The sequence below is a fragment of the Vidua macroura genome, chromosome 2, assembly GCF_024509145.1.
Source record: "Vidua macroura isolate BioBank_ID:100142 chromosome 2, ASM2450914v1, whole genome shotgun sequence".
Classification (NCBI taxonomy): Eukaryota; Metazoa; Chordata; class Aves; order Passeriformes; family Viduidae; genus Vidua; species Vidua macroura.
The window spans coordinates 108,396,400-108,417,773 of record NC_071572.1 but is presented as its reverse complement, the minus strand read 5'-3'; the positions used below and the strand labels follow the sequence as shown (position 1 = coordinate 108,417,773).

The following is a 21,374-nucleotide window of genomic DNA, read 5'->3' as shown; positions in this document are numbered from 1 at the left end:
ATCCTCCATTTTCACAAGAGACCTGTGAGACTTGCAGGTTGTGTGTATCCAGGCAGGGTAAAACCCACCCACCCACCCACCCCGGCTCTGCACACTCAGTTTCCCAGGGAATGTTAGCTCCTAATCAGCACTGTGCTAACCAGCACTGTGCTAATGTGGCCTCTGTGCAGCAGCTGAATGACATCCTTCAGGCTGGACCACAGAGGAAGCCAACCCTGTGTGCCTGCACTCATCCCCGCAAACCGGGCTGGGCTGGGTTGGTCTGACCCTCGTGCTGTTGATCAAACTGGAGGGTGCCTGCTCTCAGAATTCAGCCTGTTACGTTCTGCTTCCTGTTCAGCATGAGCCAGAGTGGCCCTCAATGTTTCTGTAGGCCTTTGAGTGCCTCACTGGAAAATAATTCAAACTCTTTATTATTTTGCTGTTACTTTAATTGGCTAAACAGAGGGCTTCTGTTGTAATCTCCGTTGTAGCACGCCACTGAAATTCTGCAGAGGTTGGAAGCCAACATCTATTCTCTCCAATGGGTTCTTAACATTAAAAGAAAATATCAAGGTTTCTTAAGATGTGTCAGAGCTGGAAAATAAATAACCTTGAGATTTTTAAAGAAGCAATTGGGAAAAACATAAAACATGTAAAACACTTAAAAGAAAAAATCCTTGTTTTTCAATCCAGAATCTCAGTCATGCTTTGACTTTAAATGGAACCTGGCTCCCCTCTTTAGCATTACCTACAGTAAAAGACTTACCTGTAGGAATGCATCCTATATTTTAATCCTGTTATTGTAATCACTGCCAGCATTTATCTCTCTCTTGCAGACTCCCAGTTTGGAGTTCTTCTAAAGAGCAGAATTTGGCTGCTTGTTTTCAGCACATTCCTAGCTGGAAAGTATAGAATCCATCAGCATCTGCAGGAAGGCAGTCTCCTTAACCCTTTGCCAAACCCAATGTCAATCTGCAAAATTTATAGCACTGTTTCTTCTTGGATGTTTGCATCCTAAAAACTAATTTCTCAGACATAATTGCTTCCTGTGAAGGCTATGCAATCCACACCAACAAACAAATGCACGTGGATATCCACTTCGTTCATGGAGAATACTTTTGAAATGCTAGAAAAAGTGTTCCTTCTAATTTAGAAAGTGTTCTTTCTGCCAGACTGTTTTTTTAACCAAGATTTATATATTTGAATTTTTAGATTTTTTAGTATAATTTATAAATCCAGTTGTAAAATGTTAAAAAATGTGCAGCTTCTGTTGATTTCTAGAGTGTGCTTGTTCCCTAAGTGTATTGCAGTAACATTCAGAAAGAGCATTTGTTTTTGCAGTAGCTTCAGCTGTAATGAGCCATTATTTACATTGGAAGTAAGGTCTGTTATAGAATCATGATACCTCTTTAATCTTGCCAAAATAATAAGGTAGAGCAAAGCTTTAACCTCCAGCCATTCATGAAATAAATATATGACCTAAATTCTTCCACAGAGTAACTCCACTGAAGTCAGCAGAGTTATGTTAAGAATAAGTTCAACCTGATGTATGGCTTCCTGCTTTCTTAAGTGATACATGTGTGTGTGTGTGTGTTCAGAACAGAACTGAAATATAAAACCCTGTTGGGGCTAGGACTAGCAGTTATCAAGCAACACAAGTATTATGTCTAATCTTGGATTTGAAGCAGTAGCTTGCAGAATGAGACTCAGAATTAATGTATAAACAAAGCACAATTATCTTAGCTAAAATGAAACAAAGGCGAAGTAAATACTGTTATTGAAGGAGTCTTGTACAATTTTTAAATTTTTTTCCTTCTTTTTATCTTTAACTATTTCAGTAACATATCAGAGAGGAGGAGAGGCCGTAAGCAGTGGAGGCAGGTAATTATGTGCTTTATTCTTATAGGTATAAATTGTGTGCCAATATATTTAAGGATTCCAGGAGTTCAGTTATCCTTCTTAGTGATGGCAGAATAATCACTTGCATAGATAAGTTTTAGTTCATTATATTAATGTATACATGTTGGCCATATATTTTCTGTCTAGGAGAAGGGTATGGTTTGAATTTTTAGGTTGACTTCCAAAACATTATTTGAAATATTTTCAGCTTTGTTAACCTGTAAAAACTGCATCTCAAAAAATGAGCAGCAGAGGGAGTGCTTTAACTTCAAAATAAAACCTGGCTTACCACCTGATTAAGGGAGTAAAAGTAATTAAGTCGTGGCCTTTATGAAGATCAAGAACTATAGCTGCTTCACAAACACTACAAAGAAAGAAAATGTATATTGGTAAAAATTGTTGAAGGCATAAATGGCCTATAAGGTGACATTTTAAGAAAAAATCATTCTGTGAATGCAAAATAGTTAAAGCATTGCTTAAAATAGATGGGGCACTGAAGGAGAGGGAAGCAGATTGTAAATTTACAACCACCCACTCTGAGAACCAGGTCCATTTCAGACTGAGGATTTAACTAAGGCATGTTCACTAGGTTTACGTTATTACTTAATGAATGGCCATGGAGAAAGCAGCAATTTACATTTCCTCTGTAGGGGTGAAGTTTTCTTCAGGAAGAAAAATAATGGTTTTAGCAAAAAGGCAGGTCAGAGCAGTGGTGCTTTAGTAGCACACCATTTTTTCACTAGGTCACATTCAAAGATTTGGCATGATGCTGAAATAATGCTAAAATCTCAGAGACCAGCTGGGCAACAAAGTCCTGTAACAATTCCTGTTCATAAGTGGCATCTTGTGATTCCTAATTTGCAAGACCATGCAAAAATTTGGTAATTGTGAAGATTAGGCACAGAATAAATCATTCTCAGTCTACCTGAGTGCTGTTCAGAGGTGAGGCTATTCAGCTCCTGCTGCAGCTGGACCTGGCATATTATGAGGAATTGCAGATATCTCTGCCCAGCACTGTGTGCTGCTGTGCTCTCATGGCCACAGGAGCATGGAGGGAAGCCTCTAGAACAGTTACCATGTGATTTTTGAATGGAAAAATCTGTAAATCACTGGGTTGCTGCCCTTACAACAGGAGAGTGAGAAAATAGGAGAGAAGAGGGATGAACCCTCTCTTTTCCTGGGAGTTGTTCATAAAGATACTAGCTAACATCCTTTGTGTTCTTTGTGCCACTGCTTTCTCACTCTTCCCTTAGCACACGCTAGATGAAGCACTCTCACATGGAGAACAGAAATGAACCCACCAGTGTCTACATTACTTGCACAGTAGCTTTGGTACTTCTAGAGAATCAACTTCAATTTTACTGTCCTAGTGTTCAGCAGCAGTGCCAGAATCTAACAATGTAATTGATTCAAGGTGCAAACATCTGTGCTGGTTTTGTTCATTTGCATATATAGCATTGACAGCATGTGTGATCTAACTTATTTTGTAGAATATGAAACATAGTTCTGCAATGTAAAAAAAAAAAAAAATGTTACTTTTGCATATGTAACCATCTTCTGATATCCAAACCTAAAGTTTTCACTTCCTTACATTATATTTGCAGTGTTTTGGAAAGGTTTAGCATTTTTGCCAAGTGCAGTTATGTGAGCATGTTAAAGCATTTTTCAGATTTCAAAATGTCACAGTGATGTATTTCAACATAATCCCCACTTGTGTGATGCTGAAAAAAACCCATTTCTGTGGCAATCCCTTTTCTAGACAGGATCTGAGTAATGGTAATTGTGCTGGGTTGACTCCAGCTAGCACCCACACAGCCACTTGGCTCTGTCCACCCCTGCCTCAAACCCCTCCAGTAATTCAGGGAGTAAATAAATTTGCTGAAAAGGTTAAAGATCTTTGGAAATTATGATCTCAAATCATCATCAGGTTATGGATCTGTAATGCAAGCATCTCTTGTCTGCAGTTCCACCTAAATGTCTCCAATTAGTAGAATTGTCATCTGATGATATACATCACACCACATTTCTTACATGACAGCAGGTGTGAATGCAAAGTAAATTTCAGAAACAAAGGATCTTTAATTCTCTGTGCAACAAACCAATACACAGATCTTTAAAGTGCTGAAACATGCTGAGATGTTTTGTCTCCTCTAAATGCCTTGAGGTGTAAGTTCATTTTAAGAGCAGAGTGTAGGGAAAAAAGCAGGGAATTTCAAATCAGCTGGCCTGCTCACAAGCCTACACAGCTGCATATTTATTTCAGATTAAAAAAAAAAAATACTTCTTTACTGGATGCATATTGGCTGGTTTGTAAGCCTGACAGCAAGTCAAGCCTCATCACCTCCTATGTTAAATTGTCAGATGACATATGCAGTACAGAAATATATATATACACATATATGTATAGATCTTTTAAATGTCATTCTAAGTCTATGACTTAAGCCTGCAGCACTGACAGACTCTATCCCCCACAAATAACTGCATGCAGCTTGTATTTTCAACTTGCAGTTTAAGAGGATTAGCATATTTTATTTTTGAAGATCATCACATCTAATATTATGGAAAATAGTTTCTTCACTATTTCAAATGCAAAGTTGCCTGTTAAATCCCAAGAGAAGGGGACTGTGTTCATATTTGTGTATGTGACAGTAGCTAAAATTATCTATTTTTTAAAAGCACCTTAGTTATCAAAGGCAATTTTAAATTGTGTGGGACTGTAACATGCCCTACTGCATTGTTAGCATGAAAACTCAAGAGCCACCAAAGATTCTGCAAAACATTAATCAGAGAGACTTTCACACTCACCACAAAAACTCAGCAACTTGGAAAGTAGGAATGCTGATGACAGGAATACACTTTATTCCAAATGCAGCTAGCATGCAGCATTCATATCTGGATATTTTTCAGATGGTCAGTATTCCCAAGTACCTCAAACTCTCTTAGGAGCTGAGTGGCTTTCTCATGACCAAGTGTGTGTCACTCACTCAGCATGAGATCCAAATGCTCCCAAGCCACAGAGTTATCTGTTATCTGCTGTTCCCTTTGATGCACCACAGTAGTGCTATCTGATGGTGAGGAGAACTTGTTCCATAAGTAACCAAGAATTTGGGAATATTCACATTTAAATTTAGTTCTTACTTATGCATTTCCATTCTGCTTCCATGTGTGAATTTTTTGTTTATTTGACTTGCTAATTTCCTCTTTTTTACCTTGCTTTCTTTAAGAAAGGGTGAAGTGGCAGAAAAATAAAAGTGCAACCTCCTAAGAGAAAAAAAAAATTAAAAAATGAAAACCAAAGTGACAGATAAATGTTGCACACCAACATAATAGCATAGTCCAGCAAAATGAACTGATGCTGCCCTTGACTACTCACTCCTGAGTGATTTAGCAAGGAACAGGTTAGACAAGAGACTTGAAAATGCTAAATAATTGAATCAAGCTGAGTTTTTCAGTACTCAAGCCTTTTGGTACATGGTATTATTTTGTAATATCTCACTGTTTGGGAAGAATGTCACTGCAACGTGAAAATGCTTTTGTTTAATTTTTGAAATGACCAAGCTTTGTTTTTAAAGGCCTGGACTCCTAAACATCAGTGAACCGGCCACTCAGCCGTGGTTAGCAGATACTTGGCCTAACACAGGGAACAATCACAATGACTGCTCCATCAACTGCTGCACCTCTGGCAATGGCAACAGTGATAGCAACCTCACAACGTACAGTCGACCAGGTTAGATATGCTTCTACCTTGCTAAGGAATCTTCTTTACAGACTACGTGCTTCTAATACCTGAGAGAGTGTACAGATTTCTTTGGGTTTTCATTTCCAATGCTTTTAGGCTTAATATAGTGTCTCCTCTATGTCATGATTGTGCTTTTGGTCCCTTTTTGGACCCTTTCTGGGTCCTCTTTGGATACTTGTAGCAGGCTTAAGGAGCCCCTGCAAAATTAAATGCTGCCAAAGCTCACACTGAGCTAATACATTTTGGCTTCTGATTAGAGCAGATAAGGTAATTTTTTGGGTTGTTCTGTACATCCTTGTTGCTTGGATGGAGAAGGAGAAAGACCAAAATGATGCTAATGTGGTTTTCCTTCTGGTTTGGATGTGATGGGAAGCAAGAAATAAAACATTGCTAAAGTGCTTGCAACAGTCAGTCTGTTTTGGCACACTCAGAACTTTGAGTGCCATTCTGAACAAAATTGGATAGCTGGTGTTCTATTTAGGGTGTATGAATAAAGAAGTTAACTTCACACACTTAAAGCAATTACAAAATGTTAGGTTAAATGGTAGTTCCTGGGAGCTTGAGCAGGACTCAGAGAGCTCTGGAAGAAAACCTCATGAGTTCTATGGAACACTTTTGAGGAAGTACATCTCAGAGTGCTAATTGTTGCACATTTTGTTTTAAACAGACCTTAGGTTCCCTTTGGTTTAACTTTGTGTTACTGATGAGGAACGAAATAAGGCGTTTCTACTACAAGTTTTGCTGGTTTTTGCTAGTAGCATGTCCCAGCAATCCAGAGGGGAGTGTGTGAAGTCGCATAAGTGCCAAGCAGCATTACCTCCTGTAATTAATGTGAAACCAGCTCAAATGGCTGGTAATTCATGAGTGGCAGTAATGGCAATTCATCTCCTGCAGTAATGCTGTCTGACAGTGACCAGTGCCAGCTGCTTCAGAGCAAGGTGAGAGAATTTGGCATTAGAGGCTTGTCTCTCAGTCTGGCTGAGGATATCACGTCCACCAGTACCTGTATAAAAAGGTTTGTGATTCAGGGATAGTTCACTGTGGCAATAGCCACAGTTACATAGCAATTCTAGTAAATAACGAATTCAGAAAAGGAAGAGAAGGCATGTTTTTTATGGTTGCAACCTATTTATAACATCTTATATTGAACTGCAGTGGATTCTCCCTCGTTTTAGCTTTCATATTAAGCTTGGTTCTGTCACAAAATGTTTCCTTCCTTTCAATTAGAACTACGGAGCTTGCGGGTCAGACAATGTGCTCAGAGTGGTCTCTTCTTTCCTGGAAATTCTGCCAAATTTTCTTAATTCTGTCATTATGGGCTGGTTTATGCTCTAAAGCAGCAGTGATGGATATCCCCTCAGTAGCTGTGAATATGCAAAGTAGTTGCATTTTTAATTGCTTTTAAGTATAGCACTGTCTTCCAAGTCTACAGAACGGGAAGCGATTGTTCCAAAAGTAGATGCCATAAAAACTCTAACTAGATAAATCTTCTGTTATATATAGGTAAACCAGTTTTAAGTACTTGCTATGAGGAATTATAATGTGTCTATGTAAAAAAATGTACCTACTGCATATACTGTATTGATTATATTGCCTCACACACAAATCAGATGTAGCTGCAAATGAAAGGAGGTAAAAACATAAGTTCTAAATGACTCTCCAAGGATATTGTAGCAAAGTCTGAGGTATCGTATCAGGAGTGAAGAATATACTGCATATATTATTGCCTAGTATAATACAATAGACTTGGAAAGGAGGAAAGACTAGTATGCAGTAGGTGAGAGAAATGAAAACATTTAAAGTCTAGAAATCAAAAAGTTGAAGACTGTGAAGCGATAAATAACAGAGGCAGTAAAAGACACCTCACATAAGAAGGAAAAATATATCAAACAGTAAAGCCTTCAAAAAAACCCACAGGCTGGGGGGCATGAAATGTGCAGTGATAAGTTCTATGTGGCATGTTCTGATATTGTTCCTTAGTCACTGAAAATGTGGATCGGTGATTTTCTTACACAAGCATTATTTTATTCCCCTTTCTTGAGTAATATATCTCTAAAATTATGTATGTGTTAGGGAATGTTTTTGGAATTGAAAATCCTCTATGTTTGCTAGTTGTTTCATTAAGAGTAATGGTAAAATCTTGAATTCTGTATGTAGTTTCACTTGCCATCCTCTCCAGTAAACTCATTGTGGACACAGGTAATGGACTTCGGGTTTTGAATCAAATTCATTAGCATAAATACCACTTCTTTTAAAAGAGGAAAAATATATTCCTGGTGAGTGTTATGTAATTACTGATGCATTAATCAACTGGAAAATGAGAATTTTTGCTTAAGGATCATTGAATTCTAGGTCCACTAAGCCTTCTAACTGCTGACCCACAGACTACTTTACTTCATTCAGTATTCTCCCAGTGGACTGGATGTGGAGAGAAGACACTGGATGTGTCACACAGTGGCAAGAGAACATGGCAAGGCAGGGACACTGTTTCATGCAGTGGCCAGAGCATAGCACATGTCAATTTACTGTCTGCAATAAGTGTGGTCTCAGGATGCAGTAAATGTCAGAAGAATGGATTCATGCTGTCTATACGATATATCTTTAGCATACAGGACAATGTATTACTGTGCTATTGCGTATTTTGCAATATCCAAAGCAACTGAAAATCAGCAAAAATTCCAGATTGCTTTTCTGCCTTTTTTGTTTCAAATTAAAATATAAGATTGTACAAGCAAACGATGATCAAATAAAGACTTGCTACTGGGTACTGAGTTACCTTTTGCATTGTACTGTTTTTCTTTAATTCTCTTATATGTAATCATTTCTAAGTCTGTTTTATGAAAGCTGTTGTATGTCTATTTCTTACCACAAATACAAGAGTGTCTAGATACTGTTGAGGTGACATGAGTTGAAGTTCTTATTTAGTTACTCCTGCTGTTAAGTTTTGGTTGAATTTCCTTTGCAATGCAAGTGACTTTAATCACAATTGCTAATTGAATATCTATATTGCTATGAGAATAATGTCTAAAATCATGAATGTTTTTATGGCCACTATGGAAAAGCCCAGCAAGGTAAGTCATTGTGGATGTAATTCAGCAGGTCTGAATTTACAATGAATCAGAACAGCGAACCCTACTTTTGGAGCAGTAGTGTATAAGGTAAATAATATTCTGTAAATTATATTGTTAATGGCAGTATCTCTGTCTCAGTGTGTCTGCTACATGGATTCAAGCCAGGTAGTTGTGCAGTGAGGAAATGTTAGAGGGGGTTTCATGGAAAGTCTGGTGTGAGCGAACAGAATGACCTTTTCTCTTTTCTCTCCTCTGTGGTTAGCCGATTGTATAGCAAATTACAACAATCAGCTGGACAACAAGCAGACAAACCTGATGTTGCCTGAGTCAACTGTATATGGGGACGTGGACCTCAGCAACAAAATCAATGAGATGAAAACCTTCAATAGTCCAAATCTAAAGGACGGAAGATTTGTCAGCCAGCCTGGGCAGCCCACTCCTTATGCCACCACTCAGCTCATCCAGTCCAATATCAGCAATAATGTTAACAATGGCAGCGGGGACTCGAATGAGAAACACTGGAAACCCTCTGTTCAGCAAAAGCAAGAGGTTCCACCCATACAGTACAACATTATGGAGCAAAACAAATTAAACAAAGGTGAAGAGCTTTTAGCTTGTTTCTCCTCTTTAGGCATCAGAGGAGTTTTGACCTTCTGGTTCTGGGAGTCTAAAGCTTTCAGGTTCAGCAATTACAGGCTTCTGCGGTGCTTTTAGACTTCTGCCTCTTTAGATTCAGAAATACACCATTTGCAGTGTCAGAAAGTTAATTAGCACCACGATAACCTTTCTGATATTGAATTTATTGTGAAAAATAACAAGCTGTATCTTTAGAAAAGAGTTAAATAAAATACATTTCCTATGGATATGAGATTAATTTAAATTTAATAGTAGTTAAGGGATCGGTTAAGACAGAGGCCAGATATTTTATTCATAAGCCAGATGCATGGTAGTCACATTATACTCTACCTTAAATTTTAAATAGGTCAACCCACTCTTCCCAGTCGTGGATGGAGACTCATTAAATCTACATGCTCATGTAAACGAATGAAATTTTGCATATCAAACTCTGTAAAATTGTATTGTGTTGTACACTGGGGGCACAAATGGAGTGATCCAATTCATTTTAGACTTGTTCCTAGCAAGCCTTCAATTCTCATATTGAGAGGCAATGCTACCACACACAATTTTAGAAACTAAATTTCTGTATTACCCTGACTGAAGTCTGTGGATCCAGAAGCTAAAAATAAATTGATTTCAGTGCTAAGAGGAAACATCAGAATGTGCTTTTGAGGCCTTGAAGGCATGTTTCTTTAATATACTGTGTGGGAGCTGGAAGAAATAGGTATGTGATTTCTTCTTTCTAGTCCTCCAGGCTACCATGCAACCTCTTTTAATAACCTGATTTGCAAAACAGTATCCCTAGGAGTTGGACCCATTCTAACTTGGAACTTTTGCATGGATTGTTGTAATTCAAGTGATCACATAGTGATAAGTGATCCAGTAAAAAGAGACATTTCATTACAGGAATATTGATTTCTCTACTGGACCCATCTACTCACAGAGGAGTTCAAAGGGCAATATAAAATGTCACACCTTCCCTTGACATAAACATGCCAAAAGAAAATTCAAGGGTTTTGGCTCCTTACTAGAGGGTGAAAGCTGTATTTTTTGTAATTGTTCTCTTTCATGAACTGTGTATTACGTACCTCTTTGGGAATTAAAACATGTTTGGTTTTTATGTGCTGGAAGATACTGCATCTTTCAAATTGTGTATATTACAGCTGCGTATTCTCTAGCATACTGTAGTGTGGAAAGGCCCCCTTAAAGCATTGTCTGCTGACAGTCATATATACATATTTCAGAGTGCTGATTTACTGTTTATCCTCTGTGTAAACATATGCGGTATGTAGGGCTTCAGCGTGGTCTGTGGAATGCGACTAGGCTGAGAAACTATTACAGAATACGCTCTAGTGTGAAATTTATCATGTTGCTCTTTTTCCCATGCTTACATTATCACAAACATTTCTGCAGCAGATGGGAACTGAATTCTTAGTTTTGTTTATTTTTGTTTTGATTTGCTATTTTATGAGTCGATATTCTGATCTTGGTTTTCTCATTTCCTAAGTCAAAGCCGTCTTGCTGCTGATTATACCTGTAGCTTTTGTGATGGGAAGTAACTATTTTGATGAGTTACATGCTGTGCTTCATTGTCACTACTTTATGTCCACTGGTTCTGTTTATGACGCAGTTTTATTTGCTGTATGAAGAGTAACCTACCTCTTTTCTGTTCTCTGTAAATTGTAATTGCTTTTTAGCACAAGGGTATTGTTCTACCAGATGAATATTTTACTTCTGATTAAGTTTTACAGATCTGATTGCCAGATCTAGATTTAAAAGTAATAAGTGCATACCAAGTGCTTTGGAAGTGGGGAGCAAAGTTATGGTAACAGCTATTAGCAAAAAAGGCCCTGCCTGTAGAACCTTCATGATTCAGTGTAAATAAAAATATACTTGGAGCCAGCAGACCTGAAACAAAGACTTCTTCTGTTGGAAGCCAAATTCAGTTGAAAGCAGCATTGTTGCTTCAGCAGATCATTCAGCCCTTGTCATACAGAGCTGACTCCTACGTGGATGTGTCACCTTTGAAATACCAAAAGTAGTTACTGCAGTCCATTGGTTGCCCTGCATGCATAAATTAGGTAGAGACCATGGAAAATCAGTCAAGGTGACAGTATTTGTATGCAAAATGCTCATACAGGTGACAGATAGGTAACCAAATAGATAGATTAATTGATGGTTGCAGAGGCTGAAAACCCTGTGCACAGCATTCCATTTTACTGCATTTTAGCTGTGCAGCTACTAAATTCTCATGTTTTCCCCTAAGCCTACAATAAGAGGCAAGATAAAAATAAAACATGAGTGCAGGATGATTTTCCTTCACAAAATGAATTTGTTTCTAGTTCACTACTTAAAGGAGATCTCACTTTATGTTATAAAGCAAGTATATAAAAAGTAGATGTGTTCCTGAAGGACAGCATTAACCATACCATTAAACTTGCAGATTACCGAGTAAATGACAACATTGCTCCAACTATTCCCTACAACCAGTCATATGACCAGAATACAGGTGGATCCTACAACAGCTCAGACAGAGGCAGTAGTACATCTGGTGAGTACCTGCAGTGCTTTCCAAGCCTTAGGCTTTGTGGTGCCTGCATGCTGTAGCAATATTTACTGGGCTTAGAGAAGGAGTGATGGGGAGGAATCCACAGACAGTAGATGTTGAACAGCATAAAAACTGTCCCAATAGGTGCCTGTATTTCTGTTGCATCCTCAGGATTGCATAGTGCCATCTAAATGTCAGTTAAGTAACTGATTTTCTGAAATTGTGGAAGTCATAAACTCGAATAGCGGTTGGATTTCCTAATGCTGATGGTGTACTGGGTAATGTTGTGTTTTCCAGATGGGCAAGTCATAACAATTTCTTTCCAAATGTCACAAAAAAAAAAAAAAGGATTTTAATTTATGTGTTACCTTCCTTGTACTTTAGTGATTTTTTTTTTCATCTCTTGGGTCTACTTACCCAATTCCTGAACCAGCTCAAGATAAACAGCAGTTGAGTGATACCCAACAGAACTCTGCTTTAAGAAGTTTTTAATTTTTGTAAATTAAACCCATGTATTTCATTGAGTAAAAAAAAAATTCAGGCATACATAAAATTTTTATATGTTTCAGTCACTATATGTGATTATTTTTGTAATTATTAACATAATTATTTTTGTACATCATTTAGATATAGATGGTAGATAATTAAATTTTGTTTCTCATTGGCATCTCCCGTACGAACAATCTAAAAGTCCTTTGTAAAAATCTTGAAACAAAACAGCTTTTTGTGCACTCTGTACTTCGGGACCACAGAAGATGTTTTAATTTGAAAGTTATGTTTTATCATTGTAGTATAAGCTTTTCACTTCCAGGTTTGATTTCTGGTAGAGGCATATGAGCTAAACCAGAAACTACACATAGGCTTAGTTTGGGGCTTTACTCTAAGTGTGGTAGTTAGCCTGTGTTTATTTATATCAAACCAATTTCAGGGTGAGTTATGGCCACAGTCATGAGTGTCCTGAACTTCACATCTACTAATCAAGATGCAGACTTTTCCCATTCTGTTCTGCTGTTTTCTTTGCGAGTACAGTTGCCTTAATCCCAACCTGTGCTTTGTCTTGACCGATTCTGACCAAAGCACAGCAGAGACATAAATATGTGAATGAGCTCTGCTGTGCCTCTGGATGATCTGAATTCTCAGTGCCTGGGAGGAGATAAGCACAGCTCCCAGTTCTCCCAGCTGTCTCCCAGGTGTTGTTCTGTGAGGCAGCCTGTTGCCCATTCCCAGGTCTAAAAGATCAGGAGGTGGTGCTGAGCCTGTGTTCAATGATGTTAAGACTTGAAATTCAGCATGAAACATCTCAGGAGTATGAACCATGCAAATTAAAAATGAGAGGGTGGTGTTCTCCATGCTGATACCTATTAGGGTTATTCATAACTAACAATTTATAGTCCTATGCCAAGGACTCTAGCAAGAATGAAGAAAGGTGACCAAAGTAATTCATAAATTAATTGTGTTGAGCAATGTATATGTCATGGTGCTGAGGATACAGAATGCAGGTCGCCTTGGGATAGTTAGTGTCTTGTTTGACATACTAAGATACCACAAAAACAATTTAACATAGCTAAAACATGTGTATCTGGCAGCTAATGTGGGACAGTAATAACCAGAACTACTGTCAGTAAGAGTGGAATATCTGAGACAGCAGAAGTGAAAAAAACCAACCTTCCTAAATCTCACTGCAGTATATTTAATCATGTATATAATGCTTTATTGTGACAATATAAAATCATGCCTCAGTTTAAGAGAGTAATGTGAAGGATTCTAAAACATACTCAAAATCTACGTAAAAGGAGTTTATCTATAATAAAGATGTAACAATAGCAAAGAAGGATTAAAATGTATATATACACCAAGGAACAATGGTTGAGCCAGTTCTCATCTTAGCCATGTCCAAACTTAAAATTTGCGACTACCTGAATAATTGGTCTTATTCACAGTTGTTTGAACTGTTAAAGCTTCATTGCTTTATTATGAGCTGTAATTTTCCAGTAAGAGTAGTTGAAAACATTAGTGAAATACTTCATCAATCTGTTTTTTTTTTTCTGTTATTTTAGTTCTTCCAGCAATTATTTTCAACTGCACCTGCCATTTAGACTAAAAGTAGTAATTTCATTGTGCCTAAAATGTTTCAGTGGACAAGTACAAATTACCTATATTCAGTGACTTAATGCAACAGTAGAACTTTAATAGATCATATCTGCATCATATTGTATTTTAGGTTCTAGCAATTAAATAGGATAAAGGCACTTCAGAAAATATGTCTACAGCTCATTTGTTTTAGATGATAATCTTTAATGTAATTAACAGAAGTAGGAAGCTCACTCTTAATGACATTGCGTGTAAAATTCATTTATGGTTTTATCGCATTTTGACTGTTTATTTTAAAAATTAAAATTTTGTATCCCATGTGTCTTTTCCATGCTATGTAAAGTTCCTGGTTAAATTCAACCACTTAAAATGTAGATCGATTCTACAAAGAAGCTACAAGCACCAAACTAGTGCAAAAAGGAAGAATGCCAATTTGCTCCAAAATGAGCAAAACAGTAAATTCTCAAAGAATGCAAGAGCACCTGGGAAGGGACTAAAGTTGTTTTGGTTTTCATAGCTAGTGCTGAGGAGAGACTTCAAAGCATTACAAACATGTGCTGCTCTTTATTCCCAGGGAGTCAAGGGCACAAGAAGGGTGCTCGGACCCCAAAGGCTCCCAAGCAAGCTGGCATGAACTGGGCAGATCTTCTCCCACCCCCTCCAGCACATCCACCTCCCCACAGCAACAGCGAAGATTACAGTCTTTCAGTGGATGAAGGGTAAGAAAGAGGAAGACATTGTGCACCTCCCACTTTAATCACTAGTTAATTGAAGTGTGATTTGCCCTACAAGCTGGCAGTGAGACCTTCCTCCAGCACTGTTCTGGTGCTGCTCATTGAGCTGTAGCATGGCAATTTGGAGAGCACTTAGTGACAGTGGTGTGCATCCACTCAGCACATCCTTACTGAGCTGTTCTCAAGAGCACAGAGAACAATGGTTTGTTTCTGGGCTATTAATACATGTATCAGATATGCTAATTACACAGTACAAATTTAAGTCCTTATTTTCTTAAAAAATTAATTTTAGCTATGACCAAGAAATTCCTTGTCCTGTGCCACCTGCAAGGATGTATCTGCAGCAGGATGAGCTAGAGGAAGAGGAAGAAGATGAGCGAGGTCCTACTCCACCTGTCCGAGGAGCAGCTTCCTCTCCAGCCGCTGTCTCCTATAGCCATCAGTCAACTGCCACTCTCACCCCCTCTCCCCAGGAAGAACTTCAGCCCATGTTACAGGACTGTCAGGAGGATCTGGGACACACACAACACCAACCTGACCGGAGGTGTGTGAATGCAAATGTAGAGAGAGAGATGTGACAAGAATCATCCGAGCCCCACTGAAAATTCCTGTTGAACTTAGTGAGGCCAACAATTTCCCCATTATTCTCTTGCTATTTAACTTCTAATCCAGGATGCTAGAACTATTTTAACCTAAGAAATAAGTAATTAAGTTGCTTTATTATTGTACCATGGGAAGAAATGCAGTATATCACTTTAGGGTACGTATGATGCTGACATAAGTTAAATTCACAGTCATCAGGTTATTAAAGTGGTATCGTTAGCACAGCTTACCATATAATTACAGTTCCATTGTTTCCAATAGATTTACTGCATTATTACCATAAAATAGCATGCATTATTTCACAGTAACTGTGCAATTAACTTGTCACCAATATGTATGAATATATATAAATATATAATTTATATAACCTATAGATTTTGCTCCTCTCATAAATCCTAATACAAGAAATTAGTGCTTACAAAATTTTCTTAACATTTCCATCTAACCTTATTTAAAGGAATGACCAACATTAATAAAGACAGATATTTGCTACAGGGAAATTTTGTTTCTTCTCTGAGTTGCTTTTATAACTGTTTTGCATATAAACTCTCACAGCTTCTCTCCCATAAAACAGTGAATTCTGAATGAGCCCTTTTATGTATGATGCTTACATCTCTTGGCTTTTGTTAAGAAGGCACAGCTATTCCCTCCCAAATGATGGGCTTTTATTATCTTTTTCCTCCAGTGGTTTGCACATATTGTTTATTGCCATAAATATATAAACTTACCGGTAGCATTCTATGTAGAATTTCTATTTTTAGCAAAATGCAAACCTCTTATAATGAAATTTATATGATTTTTCTAAGTAGCCTGTAAAGCTTTGATTTTTCAGCATAAGTTACTGGATATTTATAGATGTGTTTTCCAGAATGTTTTTCTAAAAGTTAAGTCATCTTTAAGGTTCCCATTTTTTAAGTAGGCAGTAGTTATGCATCTTTTTTTAAAGGGGTCTATATCTGCTTTTACTTTACCTCCCCACTACTTAATCTGGTTTGTTTCCTTTACTCTTTATGGTAACACAAGTACTATGTGTCTTTTCCTCCTTTCCTCTTCTTTCCTTTCCTCTTCCTTATTTTCCTGAGTCTTTAAAATCACTCTTTTCATTTTTGGATGGCTATTTTCCTGTAATTTTCATTGGCCCTGGTACGCTGGTCCACAGAAGTGTTCGTTTTAATCACTTAAATTTTCTGGGTTAATTGAGAGGTAAAACTAGGGGGACACAAATGAAAAGGGGAAAAGCTAAGTCACCAATACTCATGAGTGACTTTCCAGAATCTCTGTGATTTTCTGGAGATTGGGACATGTGTCCTGACATACAGAATGGAGTAGACACAGAAGCAGATGTACACAAACATGCATAACCAGCCAGCAGCTATCTAGACAGTAGAAAGTTTGCTCAACACGAAGACTCCTGGCTGGTCACCATCAATGCCATCAAAATGTAGTGGCAGAGGGAGCTGGAAGGATGCTCCAATTTAAGCTCCCAGGGCATACAGCTTACTCTTTCTGTGGACTGAAAAAATAAAATGTATATTTATTTTGTCCCTCCTACAATGGCCAAGTCTAGATTTGCTGAAAATCTTAGAATTTGTTAGTGATTGATTTTGTCTTTTCCATCTTACTTTTCCAAACGTTTCTTCTTTTCTTTTTGCCGCATCCATCTCATCAGTCTAAAAGTAGTCATATAATCCTATTTATTTGGTTTGTTAGGCTTGGCTGACTACCTGTTCCATCTGCTGGTGTTGATACGACCCAGGGCTGCTGTTGAGGAATTGGGTGTCCTGTGCTCAGCAGCTGTAACCCGTTCTGGAAGGGTGGGGTCCTGTCTCGAATGTGGTGTGGCAATACTTTCAAACTAAGAATACATTCCAAGAGGTGCCCTGCCACATTGATTTCGGGTGTTTTGTAAATAGTATATAGTGAAATGGTAAATGGTGTGTAGTGAAAATAATGCCTGAAATGCTGTTTGTCACACTTTTTCTTAGCTTTACTCATAGTTCTGCTGGGTATTATTTCGTTTGCTAGTCAGAACCAGGCATCTAGAATAGGATTCTGATGGTGAGGGTGTACTGTAATATTTCTCTGTCTGGTAAGCTTGCTGGAATTATAGCAAACTGAAATACAAACCTGTGGTCTGGAAGAGTCAAAAAGCAGAGAAAAAAACTAAAGATTTAGTGGGATAGCAGGTGGTATCATGTTGAACCCAGAGCTGAGACAGGAGACAATGTCACTGTGAAAGTGAGAACCTGCATCAGATAAAGGGAAAGTATTGCTAATTCTGTATGGCCGTGAACCAGCTGTTCTCAATTAGCCTATCCCTAAAGGCTGGCAGTGAAACTACATTTTCAAGAACCCTAACATATTTTGTAACCAGTTCCCTGTCTTCTAATACCAAAACCTAGAGAATAGACAAATATATCACAAGGGTATTTGTCACAAGAGCTTTAAATTAAGGCCGTAAGACTTTACTGGGCAAGGTCTCTAGTCAAAGCAGGTACAGATTACAGGCAGCAACAGCTCCTGGGATTTGGAGGTGCTGTTAAAAACTGATTATTTAATATTTATCCCTGTTTTTCATTCTGTTCAGTACTTAATGCAGCAAGTGAAAAACAATAATAATATAGTCCAGTGAGGATCCAATTTGCTCTTGCTATAAGAGTATTAGGTCTTTCCTTGCTTACATTTCTTTCCAAAATCAATATGTATTCCCATTTATTAAAATCTAAAAAAAAAAAAAAAAAAAAAAAACCAAAAAAAAAAAATAAAACAAAACAAAATTGCATGTCACCCACACAAAAGAGTAGATTTAACCATGAGAGTCACCATTTCTCAATGAGATAATAAGAGGGCAAAGTTGACAAAGGAGAATTACTTCGAAATTTTTTTCAAAGGAGACTGCAGTAGAAATTCCTGGTGAGCACGGCCAACAGAGAATGGGAGAACCATTACTGCATTACTGCAGAAAGTGTGTTTTCTTGCCTAACAAATGGAAATTAAAGAGTGTGTCTGTGGCCCCATGAAGAACTGTTGACAATATTGATACCTGGAACTTCTGAGTGAAGTATTAACTAATCTTGGGCATTGATCTGATATCTTATACTTTGCCTCCTTAAGTTGGAGATACCATTACTGACAAATTAAGATCAAAGTTAGTTAACCTATACCTCTGTATATATGTTGGTACCCCTAAGGCTTAGAACTAACAGTATGGTGGAAAATTCTTTTGTTTCATCACCTAGATCAATTTAAAAAATAATGAAATTGCAGTCTCTCTTTTCATATCTTTCTGAATCACCAAGGTGGGTGGAGGGAAGATAATGGAGAAATCTATTTGGATAGATGCATCTGTTTGCATCGATATTTTCAAGCTATATGTTTACCGTTATTTCTTTTGCTTATACTCTCAAGGGTGCACAAATAATTTTTTTAATAGCCACATGATCTGTGTCTGACCAACTCTTTGCTTAGCTCTACATGTGTTATTTAGGGAAAATGAACAGCTTTATCATTAAAGTCAGTGATAGAGGAACTGTATTAAAAAATCAGACTTCTTTGTGATAGATTTCAAGCTACATAGCTGTCAGTTCTGATTTACAGCAAAAGTATAAATTAAAAAAACAAACCTGAGTGTTTCAGATATAAACTAGGTTGATTTAAAAAGGCCGGCCAAGCTTGCTGGGAAACAAAAAAACTATTTTCATCAATCTGCTGTTTCCTCTGACTTTGTTACGTGATTTCAATTTTCTCACCCTTGTGTTTTTATGCAGACGTCAACCTGTGAGTCCTCCACCCCCTCCAAGGCCCATCTCCCCACCACATACCTATGGATACATCTCAGGGCCCTTGGTCTCTGACATGGATACTGACGCTCCAGAAGAGGAGGAGGACGAGGCAGATATAGAGGTTGCCAAGATGCAGAACAGGAGGCTCCTTTTGCGTGGCCTGGAGCAGACCCCTGCCTCCAGCGTTGGGGATTTGGAGAGCTCTGTGACAGGGTCCATGATCAATGGCTGGGGCTCAGCCTCTGAAGAAGACAACATCTCCAGCGGGCGCTCCAGCGTCAGCTCCTCCGACGGATCGTTCTTCACCGATGCCGATTTTGCACAGGCCGTCGCAGCAGCCGCGGAGTACGCCGGGCTCAAAGTGGCCAGACGGCAAATGCACGAGGCAGCAGGAGGTGAGTTGTCCTCTGCTTCATGCAAGAACCAAAAAAGTGAAATGAACCTGTCCACAGGTGCTTTCTGAACTCCTGTTCTTGAAATGTTTAGAAGTCAGGAAGAGGCAGAAAAGGAGTTTTGGTGAAACGGTTCAAATAAATTGCTGCTCTATGGTGTTTTTCATAAGTAGTTCCTTGTTCTTTGGTCTCACTGATCACAGACAAACACCAACCCTGCTGGTGGATTTACACTCAGAACTGAATGAGAGGGGGGGAAAAAAAGGATTCTAGAAGTCTGTCTTTTCCCAGTATAAGGCTCGCAGTGTTTTCAGTTACTCTGAAGAATGTTTCAGTCACAAGAGAAGGTTTAATCCCTCTCTCTTGAAATGTCCAAATAAATAGTAAACATTTAGATTAATATTTTCCCTGGATTTTAATTCTTTTTTTTTTTTTTTTGAAGAATTCTGTTCAGGCTTTTACTGTTGTGTTATTGGGATGAATTGCCTTTGTGTTGGTTTCATGTTTTGATAGCTGTTACGAGTTGCATTTTAAATTATAGATTATGCATAAGCAGCAGGGCCTTATGCATATGTTTGTGTTTTCAGTTTTCCTTTCTCCTGAAACACCATTGAACATATAAAACATGATATTTGAAATATTTCATTTTTTACAACATACTGGATACTAGTAGCACTGGATGTATACAGATAATCTGTAACCTTACTAGGCCAAATGGGTATTGTTACACTTCATCTAAAAACTAAGAATACAGCAGGCTGGGATGCGGGTTTCAGGCAGTTCCATGAATGTTTTGACAATCAATCCTGTTAAACTGCCAGACCTGCAGAAGAGGTACTCTATCACAACTGTGTCCACCCTGACTCCACAGATTTTCAACCTGCCTCCCACTTCAGATATCCTCTCCCAGTTAACAGTCCTTTGTTTCATTTCAACACAGCTGTTCATCATGAAGAGTGAGAGGGGAGGTAATTTAGTAATTTTGGATGAAATCCTGACCGATTGAAGTAGGTGGCAAAACTCCCATTCGTCCCCACGGGGCCAGGATTTTATCCATTTTGTACAAATAAATTCCTATAAATATGTGTAGAGACTTACATATTTAGAAAAGGTGTTTTACATCCTGTTGCTAATATTTTTGCAACAGTTAAGTTCATTTTATACAATCATTTATATATATATTGGTATTATGTGTGCCTGACTGCATGTCCTAAAAATATGGCACTTCTTATCTGCAAATAGTCTGTGATAAAATGCCAGCCATCCATCCTCAATGCATTCCTGAAAATTCACTCCAAGTGGCAGAGGGGACTTCTGTACCCGAGACCTGCTGCTCACTTGCTCTTCTTATGGCAGGGATGACCTTGTGCAGCCCAAGCTAGGGGAGGGGGAACCTGAAAGGGAAACATGGTGCTCTTTCCAGAAACTGGCTGGGTGGGAATCCTGCTTGTGCTTGCCTGCTGATGGATTTCGTGCTCCTGGGGCAGGAGCTACCAGCTACCCAGCAGCTGGATAATTTCTGTGCAACCAAGCCAGCATGCCTAATGATAGGATAGCAAATGCTTCGATTTAGTTACAGCTCATCCTAAAACTGGATGAGCTTTACTATTGTTCCAACAGTGTATTTTTAGGTTTTGTACAGCTAGAGCATTCTGATGTGAAAAGTGAAAGTATGAAAGGTCTTATTTTAGGTAAGAAGAATAATTGCTGTTGTTCAATAACCATTTGCAGGCCGTAGACATTTTCATGCATCACACTGTCCCAGACCCACCAGCCCTGTATCTACCGACAGCAACATGAGTGCTGTTGTAATACAGAAGGTCCGACCTGCCAAAAAGCAAAAACACCAGCCAGGACATCTGCGCAGAGAAGTCTACACAGATGGTGAGTCCACTGAAACGGGTGAAAGCCTCAG

General features: G+C 38.3%; 1 protein-coding gene across 3 annotated transcripts in view; it reads left to right on the top strand.

The window, feature by feature from the left end:
* Positions 1 to 21,374, top strand: part of ROBO1 (roundabout guidance receptor 1) — a 292,886-nt gene that overhangs the window by 259,224 nt on the left and 12,288 nt on the right. For 2 of the 3 annotated variants that reach the window (XM_053969867.1, XM_053969866.1), the window contains 8 exons: positions 1,821 to 1,863; positions 5,454 to 5,608; positions 8,954 to 9,289; positions 11,753 to 11,860; positions 14,523 to 14,667; positions 14,975 to 15,226; positions 19,053 to 19,462; positions 21,191 to 21,343. In XM_053969867.1, coding sequence (XP_053825842.1) covers positions 1,821 to 1,863; positions 5,454 to 5,608; positions 8,954 to 9,289; positions 11,753 to 11,860; positions 14,523 to 14,667; positions 14,975 to 15,226; positions 19,053 to 19,462; positions 21,191 to 21,343 — 1,602 coding nt within the window. The remainder of the gene's footprint in view (positions 1 to 1,820; positions 1,864 to 5,453; positions 5,609 to 8,953; positions 9,290 to 11,752; positions 11,861 to 14,522; positions 14,668 to 14,974; positions 15,227 to 19,052; positions 19,463 to 21,190; positions 21,344 to 21,374) is intronic. The other variant, XM_053969868.1, reaches the window with a different exon arrangement.